General features: G+C 40.4%; 2 protein-coding genes across 12 annotated transcripts in view; one reads left to right on the top strand and one right to left on the bottom strand.

Moving 5' to 3' along the window:
- Window positions 1–16157, top strand: part of vav2 (vav 2 guanine nucleotide exchange factor) — a 224623-nt gene extending 208466 nt beyond the window's left edge. For 2 of the 10 annotated variants that reach the window (XM_074617698.1, XM_074617704.1), the window contains 17 exons: window positions 650–738; window positions 854–986; window positions 1369–1383; window positions 1668–1777; window positions 1952–2053; window positions 3846–3934; window positions 5438–5451; window positions 5615–5633; window positions 6686–6813; window positions 7958–8029; window positions 8216–8277; window positions 8570–8686; window positions 9270–9357; window positions 9468–9591; window positions 11441–11527; window positions 11899–12053; window positions 13865–16157. In XM_074617698.1, coding sequence (XP_074473799.1) covers window positions 650–738; window positions 854–986; window positions 1369–1383; window positions 1668–1777; window positions 1952–2053; window positions 3846–3934; window positions 5438–5451; window positions 5615–5633; window positions 6686–6813; window positions 7958–8029; window positions 8216–8277; window positions 8570–8686; window positions 9270–9357; window positions 9468–9591; window positions 11441–11527; window positions 11899–12053; window positions 13865–13912 — 1452 coding nt within the window. In that variant the 3' untranslated portion in view covers window positions 13913–16157. The remainder of the gene's footprint in view (window positions 1–649; window positions 739–853; window positions 987–1368; window positions 1384–1667; window positions 1778–1951; window positions 2054–3845; window positions 3935–5437; window positions 5452–5614; window positions 5634–6685; window positions 6814–7957; window positions 8030–8215; window positions 8278–8569; window positions 8687–9269; window positions 9358–9467; window positions 9592–11440; window positions 11528–11898; window positions 12054–13864) is intronic. The other 8 variants (XM_074617699.1, XM_074617706.1, XM_074617700.1 and 5 more) reach the window with 8 other exon arrangements.
- Window positions 15116–17592, bottom strand: part of vsig8a (V-set and immunoglobulin domain containing 8a) — a 77832-nt gene continuing 75355 nt past the window's right edge. For both annotated transcript variants that reach the window (XM_074617719.1, XM_074617720.1), the window contains one exon: window positions 15116–16721. In XM_074617719.1, the coding sequence (XP_074473820.1) occupies window positions 16505–16721 (217 nt within the window). In that variant the 3' untranslated portion in view covers window positions 15116–16504. The remainder of the gene's footprint in view (window positions 16722–17592) is intronic.

Raw genomic sequence — 17592 nt, 5'->3', positions numbered from 1 at the left:
GTCCCCAATAAATCATGTAGTCTTGCAGAGCATGAACAAGAGAAGTAATGTTCATTCCAGACTCATTTTCATTTCCCCATAATATTTCTAACAGCACTCTCTCAAATTATCTGTCCAGTGGTGGAAGAAGAACTCATATATTGAACTTAAGTAAAAGTAGCAAGAAGAAATATTAAAATTATATTATTTGATTGAAAATATTGATGCGTTAATGTGTTCATCACTTTAATATTACTAATTTAATTACTTATACAGTTGGGTGGCTTGTGAATTTCCCCCAGAGATCAATAAAATCTCATCTTATCTTAACCTATAACAATAAATAATCATTAATTTGTTGATTATATTTAATGTCATTAATTTGAATCTGCAGAAAAAAAAAAAATTAAATAAATGTAATGTAATATTTGCCTCTGAATTGTAGTGGAGTAGACGTATAAAGTTGCAGAAAAATTGAATACCCAAGTAAAGTACCTCAAAATTGTACTTAAGTACAGTATTAGGAGAAGTAACTGAACATGTTTCATTCATTATATATCTATTTGGATTCTGAAATTCAAGTGAAGCTGAATTATTTATGTTCTCTCATTAAATTTAGAAGTTATAGTTATGCCGTGGATTGACATTCTGCGTGTCCTTGTGACCTAAGCAGCAGGTGAAACTGGAGGAGTACGGGAGGCCAAAGATAGACGGAGAGCTGAAGGTGTGCTCCATCGTCAACCGAACGAAACAGGACCGGTGAGTCCAAAACTCTACAGAAAAAAAAAAATACCCAAAAGATATGAGAACTAAAGTAACCCAATGACATCTCCTCACAGCGGAATTAACAATGAATGTGTGTGTATGTCTTCAGGTATATATTCCTGTTTGATAAAGTGGTCATTGTCTGCAAGAGGAAAGGCTATAGCTATGAGCTCAAAGAGATTATTGAACTGCAGTCATATAAAATGTCGGACGACCCCATGAACAACAGAGACGTGAAAAAGGTAAGAAGCATCCTTTTGCTTTGAAGAGACACAGAAGATAAAGGCAGCCCTTTTGCTAGTGCAGGCGATGAAACATCCATGTGTAATCATTACAAATGTTGCCCTTGAGCTGAAGGACCTTGTTGATGGTAATTTCAGATATGGAATTTATGAGTAATGCATTGAAGTGTCAGTTATGCATTGTGCTCGCCCATGCTTGGAAAAAAACATGTAAATGCAATGAAGGTCATTTAGGATTCATGAAATTGTACCGCAGTGCATTGCGCCACAAGTCTAACATGCCTTTTTGTTTTGTTTTGTTTTGAATCTGCATGTGTCCGTCCATGTTTTGCATGTGTAACTGGGTCTTTCTCTGGTGTCTTTCTTTTTGCATGCTTACCAGTCGAGTGGAAAAATGGTAAGCTCAAGTGACCCCTTTATTTAACTCATCTTCTCATATTGGCAGTGGTGTTTGTTTGGGGGTGTCGCGCCGTGACTGCACGTGCACCCGCCGACTCTGTGACTGGCTCTCCAGCTTTTGGTCAGATGCATTGCTAAAGCATGTGGAGCATCTTTTAGTTCTCAATTAAATGTGATCATATTTACAGTATGCTTTTGTACATATTCATTTTAAAACGTGCCTATATATGCCATCTGCATATCTCTCTGCCATCTGTTCCTCACTCGCTTTTTCCTCTCCAGTGGTCGTACGGTTTCTACCTGATCCACCTGCAAGGGAAGCAGGGCTTCCAGTTCTTTTGTAAAACCGAGGAGACAAAGAGGAAGTGGATGGAGCAGTTTGAAATGGCCATGTGAGTATGATTACGTGGCACGGGTTGGTAACTTTCCTGGACATTCAATCGAGAAAAAACATCTTTTCGATAACATAACCAGATGGGAATGTCTGTTTATGGCTAATCCAGTGAATTAAACACCCCGTAAAAAATAAACATCTCTTCCTCTCATTCATTATTATTTACTTCCAGGTCCAACATCAAGCCAGAGAGAGCCACAGCCAACCAGCATAACTTCCAAATGCACACATTCGATAAGAACACCAACTGTCGAGCCTGCAAGATGCTGTTGAGGTAACAAACCCCGATAACTTCAGCGCCGATGTGCATAACAGCACATTCATATTCTACAATGAATAATGAATGCGTGTACTTCCTGAGTTTCTAAGAACTATCACGTATCCAACAATATCCAGCAGTACCGGAGATGTATTTTTCACTGTCACATATATATGGTGTAAAAAGATCATTTATACACTCGGACACACGGTGTGTCACATTAATAAAAAATGATTTATGCAGTGGTGGAAGAATCAGTCAGATCATTTACTTAAATAAAACGTAGCAATTCAACAATGTAAAAATACTACGGCTGTCAATCAACTCAAGCCCAACAGGCAACAACAGCTCTCAGTGTGTCAGTGTGCTGACTTGACTATGAGTTGCCAAAATTGCATGTGATTATCATAAAGTGGGCATGTCTGTAAAGAGGAGACTCGTGGGTACCCATAGAACTCATTTTCATTCACATTTCTTGAGGTCAGAGGTCAAGGGACCCCTTTGAAAATGGCCATGCCAGTTTTTCCTCGCCAAAATTTAGCGTAAGTTTGGAGTGTTATTTAACCTCTTTCGTGACAAGTTAGTATGACATGGTTGGTATCAATAGATTCCTTAGGTTTCTAGTTTCATATGACACCAGTATCTTTACTCTATCTTTAAATCTGAGTCCGCTACAACCTAAAAATCGCAAGTTGCGTTAATACATTAAGGCAAATTAGTGGCGTTAAAACGGATTTCCGTTAATGCGTTATTATCTTGTTAACTTTGACAGCCCTAAAAAATACTCTATTTCAAGTAAAAGTCTTACATTAAAAATGTTACCCTCCAAAGTTAATAGTAAGTACAGCTGCCTCATAAATGTATTACGGTAAAAAAAAAATTCCCCTGTAAATTGTAGTGCAGTCAAAATATAAATAAGCAGAGAATGGAAATATCTGAAATTTGTATTTGAGTAAATGTACTTCCACCACTGCTGTTATGCAACAGTAATATAATGTAGTGTTATATGTAAAGCTAGTAAAAGCAGTGTTAATTTAAAATTCTAAACGTGTCTCAAGAGCAAAAAAGAAAGTGAGCGAAGAACTGAAGTGCTTAACTAAAAAGAAATCCAGCCACGTTCGGTGAGCAACAAACAAACAGCCGTAAATCACAGAGGGGAATATGTGTTTGGCTCACGTAGCTCCTCATTAGTGTAAAAGCAATCTTTGGAAAAATATCCTACTAAATATGACTGAGGCTGACGGATGCTATTTTTAAACATTATCCCTTCCCGGCACCACCCACTGTGTGAGCGCACCTCCTCCCATGTGAGAGTGCTGCTCGACTGCAGCGGGGACAACCCGTGTCACCGAATCACCACTTTCACCTCTATTACAGTCAGCCGGCTGAACTCCACTCTGTGTATTGACCCACACATTTCACGGCTTGGCTGACCTAAATTCACAGAGCCAGCGGAAGCGGGGACCGGCGTTCCCACTCCCTGCTAGATGCTAATTACTGCTGCAGCCCCAGCGGATCGCACCGTGATTTATGGCACTTACTATTCAACATGGCAGTGTGCGACGCATGCAGGGTTACAGTATCCCTAACAAATACAGTACTGCTCTTAAACGGAGCCAGTCGATTTTGTGATTTTTAAAGGATCGCAGAGTGGAAATGATGGAGCGCGTGTAACTGCAATAGCAGGCGTATAGTAACAAGCTGCAGCTCCCCTTGTGTGTTGTACTTACAATAAGTTAATTTGTGTCTGAGACACTTCCTGTTTGCATTACTGATGTGTGTGTGTGTGTGTGTGTTTCCCCTCTAGGGGCATCTTCTATCAGGGCTACTACTGCTCTCGCTGTGGAACTGGAGCACATAAAGAGTGTCTGGAAGTCATCACCATCTGTAAAATCAGTAGGTGTTTCGTCTAATCTTCTGATAGAAACCCTGACACAGGTTCAATGTTTGGATTAAATAAGTGATCAATGTCCTATGACAGATATCATTGATAGTTCTGACACTGTGTTGTGAGGGCAATTTTTGTTTTGACCAAATGAATAAGGATTTGTGAAATGTCATACAGTGTCCTGCTTGTAGGCGACTTTATCCAGCAGGAACATGGGGGATGGGTTCTGCGGGGTTCCTGTGGGACAGTCATTTCATTGTGTTGTTGTGAGTTAAGATGAATTGCCTGTCCATCATTTTATACGGCCCAGCCTTTCCAGCAGATAGAGCCCTCATTATTTAGACCAGTGGTTCCCAAACTGTTTTCACGCCAAGGACCCCAAAACTGACACAAATTAGACCACAGACCCCAATTTGACAGGATTTTGTCCCAGGGCAGTGGTGTAGTGGAGGGTATACGCAGGTTAATCGGGGTATACCCATCTCTTTTTCTGGTGGTTTACAGTATACCTACCTGTCAATCAAAAAGCCATTGGAATATATAGGAGAGTATACCCACTTTCTCCTCGGTAACCTATTACCCATCTACCTACAGTAGTACACCCACCTCATCAACGACCACTACACCACTGTCCCAGGGTCTCCCATCTGGTAGGATTTTGCTTTTAGAGGTTTTATTACAGAAAGTAGTCATACATTCTGTCATCATGTTAGTCACAGATGGAATTTTTGTGAAAATAAATGATTCCCCTTTTTGCTGGGGATCCCCTGAAATACCCCTGCAACTTTTGGGCTTGTAACCGTTTCAAATGAAGCAATACTTACTTGCGACTCATCATGATTAGTTCCATATATCTCTGGGTTATAACTAGTTCATAGAGTTATCATTTTTCACCGTGTTGTATTTGAATATTTTTTTATAGACCCCCAAGAGATAAAATGATCCAGTTATTCACAACAAATAATCAAATTGACAAACATGTAACATAACTGAACATTTTGTGTAGTATAAATGTTTTCCTTTCCTCTTTAATCACGTGACAACTGATTCATCTCAGATTTATCTTCCGACGCCTTGACGGGGTCTCGACCTCCAGCTTGAGAACCATAGATTTCACTCAACATGTATTCAGAAAATCATAGGCCTGCTTTCTCAAATTGGAGCCGGTTCTGTACACCTGAGTGAGGTTCAAATAGATTTATTGATGAAATGATGGGGTCAGGCATTAGTTAGTTGGAGAATTTGTGTGAGTGTTGCCATATCATTTGGCTCCTTCAGCTTTACGCATGACTGCTTTACATCCAATATTACATGTGGGATGAAGCCAAAATACAGCCAAACTACAGGCGAAACTGCCTTTGTGTTTAACGAAGCATATCAAAACAGAGCCACATGAAGCCTGAGCATTGTTCTACTCAAATGTTCAGCTTAACTCAGGCGTAATCAATACGGGCAGCCGGTTGTGTTGTAAACCCTCCCTGACTGTCACTATTTCTTTTGTCTTGTTTCAGATCCTCAAGACTTGGTGAGTAGATCCTCTCTTACTCAACATACTGTAGCAGTATTATCATTATTATCATCCTCTAATTGTTAATTCTCTTCATAGATGTTGTTTTTTTATCATTAAATTACACAAGTAAGATTTGTATTTGTTATAATTGATTGAAGTGTTTGTTTCTCTTTTATAGGAACCTGGAATGTCATCAGGTAAGATCACTTCCCATCCTATAAACATGACAGAGAACACTTAAGTATGAGGCTTGTAATTCTGTCAGCTGTCATGTTACAAGTTTGTTTTGGATCCAGCTGTTATTGAACAGCACGGCTCTCTACTGCCATCTAGTGGATCAATGCATTACACATGAACCACACCATTATCGACCACATAAAGTGGGTGGCAGTGCATAGAAAAATAGAGATAATTTGTGCTTTACATATCACTTGAAATTCAAAAACTTGAAGACCTTTGAGATGAGAGGGATCATAGTTGTTCTACAGTATCCAGAAATACCGGTAATCAATACACAGTGGTCAGTCTGGAGAGAATGAAATTACAAAGTTGCTCTTGGTAATATTTTCTTTGGCTTTTTTTGCCTCCTAAGATATACTTGAAAGGTCAGAGAAAGGGATACCATGCAACAAAGATGCTGGAGCAGATTTGAACCCAGGATGTTGTGGTTATATTGTGTATCTTAGACCACTGCATCACTCAGTGGGCAAGATCTGTATGCAAAAACAGCCCTGCCTTTATCAGCCTAAATCACTATGTGAAACCTAAGAGGGAACTCTCGGACCGCAGTGAGCAGATCTCTGTCCAGATTAAATTCGATTTAACGTTCAATTTTTTTCTTCTTTTACCTCTTAAAGGACCAGGGTGTAACAATTAGGGGGATCTATTGGCAGAAATGGAATATAATATTAATAAGTATGTTTTCTTTAGTGTATAATCACCTGAAAATAAGAATAATTGTGTTTTCATTACGTTAGAATCAGCCGTTTATATCTAATTAATAACGATCTAATCGCTCCCGTCATTGCCACTCTCTCTCTCTTGCTTCACCACTCACTTCCCACGTACACACACACACTCTACGTACTCTCTTACAACAACTGGCTCTAGATAGGGCCATTCGCGTTTTCGCGTAGGCCACTTTAGCAATCCTACACGCCTAGATACTGCCAGAGCCTACATACTGTTCCTTTAATCTAGTCAACCTAACTGCTACTCCCACTTACCTAACACTTGATTGTGTTTCCAGGTCCCAAGATGGTGGCAGTGAGGAACTACCACGGCACACCAGCACCTACAGGGAAGACACCGCTCTGTTTTCAAACAGGAGAGTTTATCGAGCTGCTGAAGGGAGATCCTGACACCACATGGTGGGAGGTACGGCATTCAATCACTCCTATCTGACAACACGTGAAGTGTGGATATCGAGACCGTATTAAGACAGTTGGCTCTGTACTCCAGCGTATTGAGAACTTGCGCCATTGATTTTGAAATCAATCAATGACTATGAAGTTAAGTTGCTGACTTTCAGCTTTAAAGATGTTTGAAGGTGATCACATCCCTACTGGGTGAACAAAGTAGGAGTCTTAGCTCGTTTCACCCTGTGGGATGTGGATTAAAAAGAGCTACAATTCCTAAACTCTGCCTTTTATATCTTAATCCGCACAAACATTTTCTCTTGGATGGGTGCAGTGACTTCCTCCAGGAAGTCAGTGGCAAGGCCAAGAAATAGTCCGGCACATAACAACACTAAAGTGTTTCGACAGATTAAAAAAACGAAATGTAACGTGTTAATTATTGAGCTTCAGATGTGCTGGTAGGTGGATTTTGTTACCTTTGGACAGAGCCAGGCTAGCCGTTTCCCCCTACTTCAACATTTAATCTAAGCTGGCTGTAGCCTTATATTAATCCTATCTTTTTATCTCCGGAAGAGAATAAGCGTATTTCCTGAAATTTTAAACTTTTCCTTAAAACCAATGTAAGTCCAATGTAATAGAGGGCAAAAATAAATTGTCCACACACTGACTGCACTATAAATAAAGGGCCATCACCTTGGTCTGTAACTTAACAGGCAATTTTCAAGATCATTTCTAATTTTACAATCAAACCACATTTTGTAAATTGTAGATACAAGTTCACATCAGAATACGAGTACTTGTATCTTCTTAAGAGGAGCGATGGGTTCGCAGTGTTGTTTTGCATGGTAGAGCTATGGATATTTATAGGAGACAGGAGTGAAAAATGTAGGCAACAAGAATTGAAGGAAATGTATTGCTGGGAGTTATAAAAGTGTTCTTATACCAATTATTGTAACCATCTTCATACAAATCATACAAAAGCCTGCATCAAATCCAGGTCAGGAGCAAAATAGCTTTCAGAATAGTATGGATAATGTGTAGTCAGATAAGTCAGTACTGTATTGCAATTATAGAACTTTTCAAATTTTTGTTTTAAAATCTTGATTCTTAATTGCCTCTGTATTTGAAATGCCTTACAAATAAACTTTGCTTGTTATCTGCAGGGAAAGCTGATACAAACACAAAAGAGCGGCTTCTTCCCCAGTTCATGTGTAAAACCTTGTTTGGACCCAAAGGTAAGTCACCCATATACATGCACAGTGGCTACAGTATGCATTTTGAAGAGAATCATTACTGTATGTGTGATTTCTGAGGGCTTTAACTACCTGTGTGGGACGTACATATAAGTGATCTACTTCTGCTCCGTGGTTTTGTTCTGTTTATAAGTTGTTTAATGTGCATTGTGCTGCTACTTGTTACAGCCCTTCCAGTCATTATCCAGCCGGCAGTCCTCAAGAGAATCAGACTACTATGGATATCCTTGGTAAGACCCTTAACTATTGAAGATTGATTTCATCCTCATGTACACTACAGTATACTGCCATTACCCTGAGGTCACTATTACTTCAGATGTATTCATGTTAATACTAGCGCATACTGTTAACTTCATGCGCTGAGTTTTAAAGCAAAAACTGACTTCAAACATGACCGCAATCAAAAGATGAATTACGACATGGCCGTTTGATGTCAACGATTTGTAAAGCCTCGACCATGTCATTTGATTATGTGACTTTTGTATTTGGAGGTGACGACATTTACTCTCCGCTCCTCTGCAGGTTTGCGGGGAACATGGAGCGCCAGCAGGCCGATAACCTTTTAAAATCCCACAGCAGCGGGACTTACCTTATCAGAGAGAGGACAGCTGAGGCGGAGAGGTTCGCCATCAGCATCAAGTGAGTGTTTCACATCGTATACAGGAGAGTGAAAATCTCAGGGGAAGGGCTTTTAAGACACGTCTCACGGGGAATACAAATTCTCACGGGACGCCCCAGTCGGTGTTTTCCCCGAGCATCTTTTCGCTCCGGCTAATTACCGCTCGGTAATTGCTTTTTTTTTTTTATATATCCTGTTTTTTTGTGTGTATTTCCTCTGAGAGAATGTATCACGAAGAAAAATGTTTGAGCTCTTGCTGGAGCTGTCATACTGCACAGTTATGTACTGGCAGACGTGCTTTTGCACATTTATCTTTAAGACAAGTGCAAAGAGGCTGTAGGGACCAGCCTTTAGACAAATAATTAAATAAGTCCCACAGTCGACGTCAACTTGTGACAATTACTTTATTTTGGTCTCTGTTGGTCCTTCGGGTGTACGACAAAATATTTCATGTTGACAGCAGCTCAACACATTACACCAAAGGCACATGAGAGAACAAAACACAACAATGAGAAACAGTAACATACAAAATGTTTTTAGATGAAGTATTAAAGGGAGAGTTCTTATATTTTGATTTCTCTTGTGGTGTTTGGTTTTTTACAGATTCAATGATGAAGTAAAACACATCAAAGTCATTGAAAAAGACAGCTGGATTCACATCACTGAGGCCAAAAAGTTTGAGAGTCTTTTGGTAAGTCTTATATTTAACTACCAACACAAAATATCCACAGTACGAAAAGAAAAAAAAGGAAATCAGATGGTCACATTTCTCTAATCCTTCTGTACTCTTGATTCTAACAGGAGCTGGTGGAGTACTATCAGGCCCATTCACTGAAAGAAAGCTTCAAGTTGTTAGATACCACATTGCGATTTCCCTACAAGTCAAAAGAACGCTCGCTAACACGGGCCAGTACACGCTCACCAGGTAAGCCTTCAACATATTCCTCTTCTCCAACAGTTAGCCCGAGCCACAGACTCAAAGGATGGAATGATTTTTAATCTGGTGTCAAATATCAGCCAATACCAGCACATAGCCTGACCATGGTAAACACTTGCCCTAACACTACAGCTACACTACAATCTGCTTCTCTTCACCTTGTTTTAAATCCAGCATTGTTTATGTCCATGTTTACTAGCTTGCGGGCTTCTTATTCTGTCTTTGCTGGCGCATTGCTGCATATCTCGGCGTGTTAGCGCCACCTGTTCGATCACCCTATCAGTGTGTGACACTATTGACAGGACTGCTTATCACGTCAACCCTCCGCTACGGTCATGAGCTTTGGGTAATGCCCAAGAGAATTAGATAACAGGAGTGGACGAAGTGAATGTCATTTGCAGGGTGGTTGAACCCTACCCCTAGAAAACGGGCTGCTTGATCTGAAGTGTTGCTTTGCTATTGGACTTCTGTGCCGTCCTGCAGTTTCTTTAAGAGCTACAGCGACCTGTGACAGTTACGTCATTGACTGTACGCCCTCATTTGCAACCGTATAGGTTTGTCCCGCCCCGTTTGTTAGCGCCCCTGACATCGAAATCGACCCTGGTCCGACCCTAGTCCGACCCACCTCTCGACCTGGGTCGCAAAGGCGATTCGATCAACGCGGGTTAACGCGCTTTCATACACACGATCAACCCTGGTTCAACCCTGGTTGAGTCCTCGGTGTGAAAGGGGTATTTGTCTTCACTGGTGCTCTCTTCCTTCCCAGGCCAGTGACTCCCCTGACTCATACAGAGAGGAATGGGGGAAGCCCAGAGGGGAACAGGGCAGAAAAAGAGACAAGCAGTGTGAAATAGAGAGAGAGACAAAAAGGAAGAGTTTGTCAGCTAATTCAGAGGCCTGTGGATTGGCTGTCTGAATTGGCAGCCCCTTTGCACTGGCTTCTGTCCTACATTGGTCTGCCTTTGTTTGATCCGTAGGAAGAACTGGCCACTACAGCGAGATTGTTTCCCTCCTGTTTTGGCTGCATTTGGAAATGAATGGAGACAATCGAGTCTTTGCTGATGATGATGTGCTCTCTCTCTCTCTCTCTCTCTACACTGTTTTCAAGCGCACATTTGTTTGTAGTTTTGTGTTTCCAGGTGCATCACACCACGCAGGTGTGAACGGAAACAATGGTGGGATTAGGTTGCATCTATGATGGGGAAAGCCGTGGTCAATCACATCCTCTTCTCTCACTCCCTCTAAAAGCAATGCTCTCTGCACCATTATGTACTGACCGTTTGGTGATGCATTCTGTATAGAGATGTGCAGCAACCAGAATATGCGGCAAAGGGCAGACGGTGTCTCATTTTAGTTCATGTTTCACACATTAAAAGTGAGGCGGTCGTCATGTTGTCTATTGTTAATGTTGCGCAATTTCGTTTCACACATTAGTCACGATTATAAATAACAATGTCGAGCAAAAGTTAAAAAAGGAGAAATTAAAATACGCTCTAGTTGATTGTTTTTTTTATTTATTTTCCTTAAACGATTATTAGGGTTGCGTTCACTCTGACTGTAATTACAAACTGGGAACACAACTCTTTAAGCCCTACATCAGTGCATTAACTGACAATTCCCACAATGATACCGTTTGCAATCCACACTACATTTTTTTTTAACAAATTGTTTTCCGTCACACCGCTAAAGCAGTCAAAACATGGTAAGATTAAGATAACAGAACCCTATCTTTAAGAGACAGATAACTTCCGTGTGCTCCTTTTTTTAAAACTCTGCTTCTCTGGCTCCAGCTCTGCAGTTCCAGCTTTATTTCCTCCTGTTTCTCTTCTCCTCTCAGCAGCCACCTGCGCCTCCTACAACTTCTCCTTCCTCAGTCCGCAGGGCCTCAACTTCTCTTCTCAGAGCTCAGCTCCCTTTTGGTCAGGTACTCTTTGTTTTCCTATCTTTTCTCGCTCCTGTTGTCCTCCTGCACCTCATCGACTGTCATTTCATAAATAAGCCTCTGCGCTCTCGACCTCATTACTTCTTCTCTGTGCACTCTTTTCATTAACGAGAACATTTCAATTCTTCCCAGGATGACGCTCCCTCATTAAATCACGAAAAAGAAAACCAATTTCCTCTCCCATGATGAAACAACTTGTCCTTTCCCATCGTGCTCATTTGTCATTGTGACTACAGTACCGACATGCTGAACTGACCAACTAATTATTGTCACTATGTCTAGCATGACCTTCCACCTCTGTCAAGTTCTGACAATGTGAATCGACTGACCTCTCGTGGTTTCCACTTTCACAGTGTTCACTCCTCGGGTGGTCAGCTCAGCAGTGGCCAGGTATAACTTTGCAGCAAGAGACATGAGAGAGCTGTCACTGCGAGAAGGAGACATCGTCAAAATCTACAGCAAGATCGGTGGAGACCAGGGCTGGTGGAAAGGAGAGGCCAATGGACGAGTGAGTAAACCATGAAAGTCTGTACATTTATGGATGGTAAAAGTGATTAGATTCTGCTGGTAGCATGTGCATAAGGCATATTTTCAAGCACTCTGCTTCAAATATACAGCACAGCTTTGGCTTTTTGTCTGCACCGCAGCGGCTGAATTTAACAATTAAACCATTGATAATAAAAGCACTCCTAAAGCAGGTGGTTGAAAGAGAAAAGCACTGGCTGCTGGGAAATGTTCCAGTTTAACAGGCTGGCAGTTAAGCTGGAAGTGATCTTTGAGCTTTTTATTTTAGGGATGTTCACCGTTAGGTTGTAAAATCGACGGTGTTAATGTGGTGCTGTGGACCCAGAATGAGTTTTAACTATTTTACCGGTGCATAGTTAATCTGGGTTGTCCACTGTTGCGCAGTCTGGTGTTGAGGTTCTCTTAGCCGTCTAATTTCGATTTTATTATAGCGTGTCGCCATCTCGCTTTTACTGCACCAAAGAACCTTAATGGAAATGGGTTTTTAAATTGACTGTGTCATCTTTGTCAGTGGGAGACCAATTATCAGATGACACCATCTAGGTGCCTACTCTATGTATATAATGATATTGATTGTACAGGATTAATCTGTGAAAAAAATAGCATTGACTTACAAAGAATATTAAATGGTAATAAGCTCAGAGATGTCGGTTGAATAAAGAGACACTTAATGTAAGTCACAGTTAGATCCCACCTGTTTACATGCCCCCGGATCATATTCAAGTTAAATTCATGCAGAATGTGTAACCAGACCGCTTCTGAGGCCTGCACTACAAAGTTCAACATACCCAGGATTTCTTCTTGTTATCTGGCTTAACTAAACCCTAACAACCGCGATCCCGCTAAGCGGTCCTACGACGGTGGTTATCAACTCGATAAATCAACCCAACGTTTCTCAATCTGGCTATGAGCGCATTCACATAACAGGGGTGGTGTTTGCAGCATATGACCAATCACAAACACGGACAAGTCTACTGTCAGCAGAGCAGCGTATTTTACAAACCAAGATCAAACTATAATATTAGACAAATACAGTATGAAGAAGTTAAACTACACATAATCCAGACTAATAGTAACACAGTTGAAGCTGCCAAATGCAGGAAGGACAGCTGGCAAAAGAAAAAAAAATGTCCGACTGTGTGAATATGTAAATGAACAGACTTATAGCCTAAGAACAGTGTCCCATCTACAGCACGACTATAATTACTTCATGTATTCTGTTAATGCTTAAAGAACAGAATAGAAGAACAGAAGTCCCCTTATTAATCCCTTGGAGGTGAATATGGCGTGTATGACAATTTAACTTTATTTCAGCCCTGACTCAGGTGGTGTGAAACAGGCTTGGGAGCAAATTAAAAATAAATATTAAAATATAATTCAAAGCGGTAAGCAGGCTTACTTTAATGTGACAGTTGTCCTTCTTGCATTTGTCAGTTTAAACTGTGTTGCTTTTAGCCTGGATTATGACTGTAACTTCTTTGTATTTGTGTAATATTATCATACGATTTGCACACCGAGCTTTGGTTGGTCAGTAGGCGGTGCTTTTATACGAGTTGATCTCTTATCTCCAACGTAACCTGCTCCGGAGCAGGTTAATTAGAACAAAGTACTCAGAGTGGCCTTGTTCTAATACGTTAATGCGGCATATATAATGAATTCACTTTAATGTTACCGAATGTTTATCTTCCTGCATGTGCAGCTAAAAAGAAAAAACAGTCAGAATGAACTCAATTAACACCCATTGTTTACATTTAAACACTATAAAGCTCTGATAATTAGTCTTTTATGTTTCAGATTGGATGGTTTCCTTCAACGTACGTGGATGAAGAAGGAGTGCAGTAACGCTTGGATGTTTGCTGGCGTGGCTCCCTTTAAATCAGGAACCATCTTCTATCTACTGTTCTCAGAGAAAAATTACTCACTCTCTCTCTCTCCAGGAAAAAAACACGAGGAAAAACAGAACCTTTTTTTTGTTGTTTTTGCTGGATACTCATTTTTCAGCGAGTGTTTCTACCCTGTTTCTCTATCTTCAATTATGCATCAGCTTTGCTTTTGTTTGTACATTTTTTTTTTTTTTGCAGGATGTCCTGTTTAATTTCTGTACAGGTAAGAAGAAAAAAACTGTCTTGTTGTCCGTCAGCCTCTGTGCGCTCTGCAGAGGCTTTATTGAACTGAGGACACAGCAGAAAACGGACTGTGGATAGCTTTACTTTGAAAAAGGCTCCCCTTTGTTGCAGGTCTATGCGAGGTGAAATAATTGTACAGTATAGATAATTTATTGAATAGAGATTATTATCATTACTAATGATTATTGTGGGGAAGTTGTTTTGAACAGCAGCAAGGAATCGGACGAGAAAAAAAAAAAAAAAAAAAAGACAGATGCTCTGTTTTCATGTTGAAAGATTTTGCCTTAGTTGTCATGGTGATGCCTTGTGGGCGGACACCAGTGGATGGAATCGACTTTGTTGACTGGTTTTACTTCTCCATGTATGCATGTGCCCATGTGCGTCCCACACAAACACAGACCAATGTACAGTACGGTGCCTTTGAAGACTGGTCGTTTGCTTACTGAACCTCAACATCAACCAGTAAAGAACATTGCCATCCCCCAAAAAAGACAGTTCGTCCACATCCAGAGGACTTTACTAAAGGAGGGAAAAGGCACTTATACTAAATACTGGTGACGGCTCGCCTTCTGAGCCCTCGAAAAACAAAACGGTGAAGCATTTAACTTATCCTGACTGGATGGACTCTCAGAGACAGCTGCAGGGTTTTTATAGCCAACAACAATCACATACACTGTTCACATCAGTCTTGGCGTCACAAGTCAATGGGTGCAAACAGCTGGATACAAAAGGGAAACATCATGACATTCCACTGGACAACCACTCCACACTTTTAAATCTTGTGTTTGTTTGATTTTTTTTTTTTTTTAGCACAGAATCAAGATTATTTTTTAAGTTTTGAGAACTGGACCATTTATAATTTGAAGCCGAATTCAGCCATGTTTTAATGTCTGCATGGAGTTTTTTTTGATTGTTATGATTTTTGTACTTTGCCTTATTTTTACAGATCAGATTTTTTTTTTTCTTCCCTAATGTTTATCATTTTTCATGCGTGAAATTTGGTGCTGTGCAGGCTGATGAAAATTAAACAGTGTCAGAAGATTTTTTTAATCTGAAGGACTATTGATGTGCTGATTAACATAAATCCACAAAAGGAGCCCTTAATCATTTTGTGATTTTTCTGGGGTTGCAGTGCTCAGTGTTTCTATTTACTATACAGACTTGCAGCCATTTAGACTGCAGTGAAGTGAAGCTTTCATCAGTTTTCTATTGAGAGCATAGATGTACCAGACGACTTTCTAATTCTAGTTATACAGATGTTTATCGACCCTGTCGGCTTTAAAAAGGTTAGTTAAAATGTTGTTTACATTTTATTTCATATGCAGTATTTTGACTAACTCTGTTTAAATGGCCTTACCTTTAACCTTCATATCTTCCACCTACACATTTTGATATAGTATTGATATACCGCTTGCAGCTTAGACTCAATTGTTTTTTCATAAGTTTGAAAATGTCACAGTACACAAAAATGGAAATTACGGAAAGTAGTTGTTTTTATAAAATGAAGACCGTCTTCCTGCTAAGAACAAAATTAGTTATTAAAACAATTTGAACTAACTCATACAGCCCACACAGCCCAAGTAAAGGAAAACACTGAGCACTTCAGCTCCGGCTGGTTCACAAAGACTTACGGAGCAGAAGATGCTGATATGTTTAGTTTCTAAACTTTTGACTGTCTATGATGTGTGTTATTGCAAAAGGCTGACCGCCCCGAAAAACACAAAGTCCTACCACTGTGTGAGGGGGACACACAGGAGGCCTCCATGTTGTCTAGAATGAGGGGGGGGTCTAGTCGCTGTTTATGTAGTGGACAAAATCCCATTGCATGTGGCTATTGATTTTTCAACTCCTGTCAATACGTCCTTGAAAAAATAAGTACTTAATCGTGTACATTTTTTTTGAATGGTTGAGTATTTCCAAATTAGGTCTATCATGAAATAAATATTTCTCTTTGGTTTAAATTTGAGACTGAATCCTTTTGTTGCTGTATTTTTGTGTATTGAGTTTTGAATGTTCTATACAAGCACGCAAACTTCCTCCTAAAAGTTCCTAAAATGAAAGACGGTAATGCGACATTATCTAGGAATTAAAGAAGAAAACTTCTTATATGATCATCTTCAAGTAATTAACATGAACAATGTTATAAAATCATCACACTGCACAGCTAAGAATTGAAATAATTACACTCTGCAAGACTCATTCTGCTACAGATTTTCTTTGTTTCAAGTGTCCAAACTGTCTAGAAGCGTCTATTGAGACATTACAATGAGAGCTAAATGCCTGTCAGTACAGCAATGATTTTTAATTGTCACACTGCGTATCCATACTTGCTGTCATATTTGACTGGTGTGTATTTGACCGGTGTGTGTCCATGGCTGTTGCCGGAGGGAGTGTGCGTGCGTCCGTCATTGAACGAGCTCCCCTCGGTCCTGCCCACCTGACTGTAAGTAACCTGTGGGTGCTGAATGGCGCTCCGGCTCGTATGGCGACTGACTGGGCGGCTCTCAGGAGGCGGAGCGTCCTCCCTGTTAGATATCGGTGCAGAACAGAGGGGAGAGAAACAGCAACGTTAAAGGATTTTACAACCAAGGAAATCATTTCAGTTCAGTCATCTGAATTCAGAGAATTAATGCTCAACTTATTTCATGGTAAAATGGCTTAGAAGGCAACTGTAGAAGCTGAGTTTCACATTTTTCCAAGGTGAAGTCTAAGAGGAACGATTAACTGATAAATTAACTAATTGTTTTAGCACAACTTCCTTTCACTGTACACTAATGCTACCTGTATTTCTGATAACCAGGTTCCTTCTCTGTGCTTGTGTCCATATCCCACACCACGGTGGATGTACAGTATTTACTAGGTGAAATAATGCTGCCATGTCGGTTACGATGAATCTTGTTATAAATCTGTTGTCTTTTCCTATTTGGGGCTCTTCTCAAGAGCGCCAACTCTCACTGAAACCCTGCTTTCACTGCTTCTCTTTTACAGAAGCAGATAATTCACTCTGGTGCTGCTTTCATGCATACAGTACAATCTTCCCTCGTCAACAGCGCTGCCAACATTCAAGCTTAGAAGGTACTTTGCATTCTGAATTTATGTAACTTTGCAGCAACAGCTGGGATCTGTTCCCTCTGTCAAAGGAAAGACCCGCACCGCTGATCGACATTGGCATTTTCGGCTCCTGTGGAGGCCAACCACTCTGATTTTTGCTGGTAAAGGGAATACATTTGCTTTTGTTAAGCTGATATAGGAAATAATGTGTCTCAAGTCTTTGGGTCTGTGATTCTTGGGTGTGTATGTGACAGGACAGGACTGCTATGAACAAGAATGAGTACCAAAATACAGTAATACAGTTCTGCCAATGAAATCCTTTGTCTGATCTTTTTTACAGAAGGT

Source organism: Sebastes fasciatus, chromosome 19 (genome assembly GCF_043250625.1).
Source record: "Sebastes fasciatus isolate fSebFas1 chromosome 19, fSebFas1.pri, whole genome shotgun sequence".
In the NCBI taxonomy this organism is placed as follows: domain Eukaryota; kingdom Metazoa; phylum Chordata; class Actinopteri; order Perciformes; family Sebastidae; genus Sebastes; species Sebastes fasciatus.
This window is presented reverse-complemented; position numbering and strand designations above follow the sequence as displayed.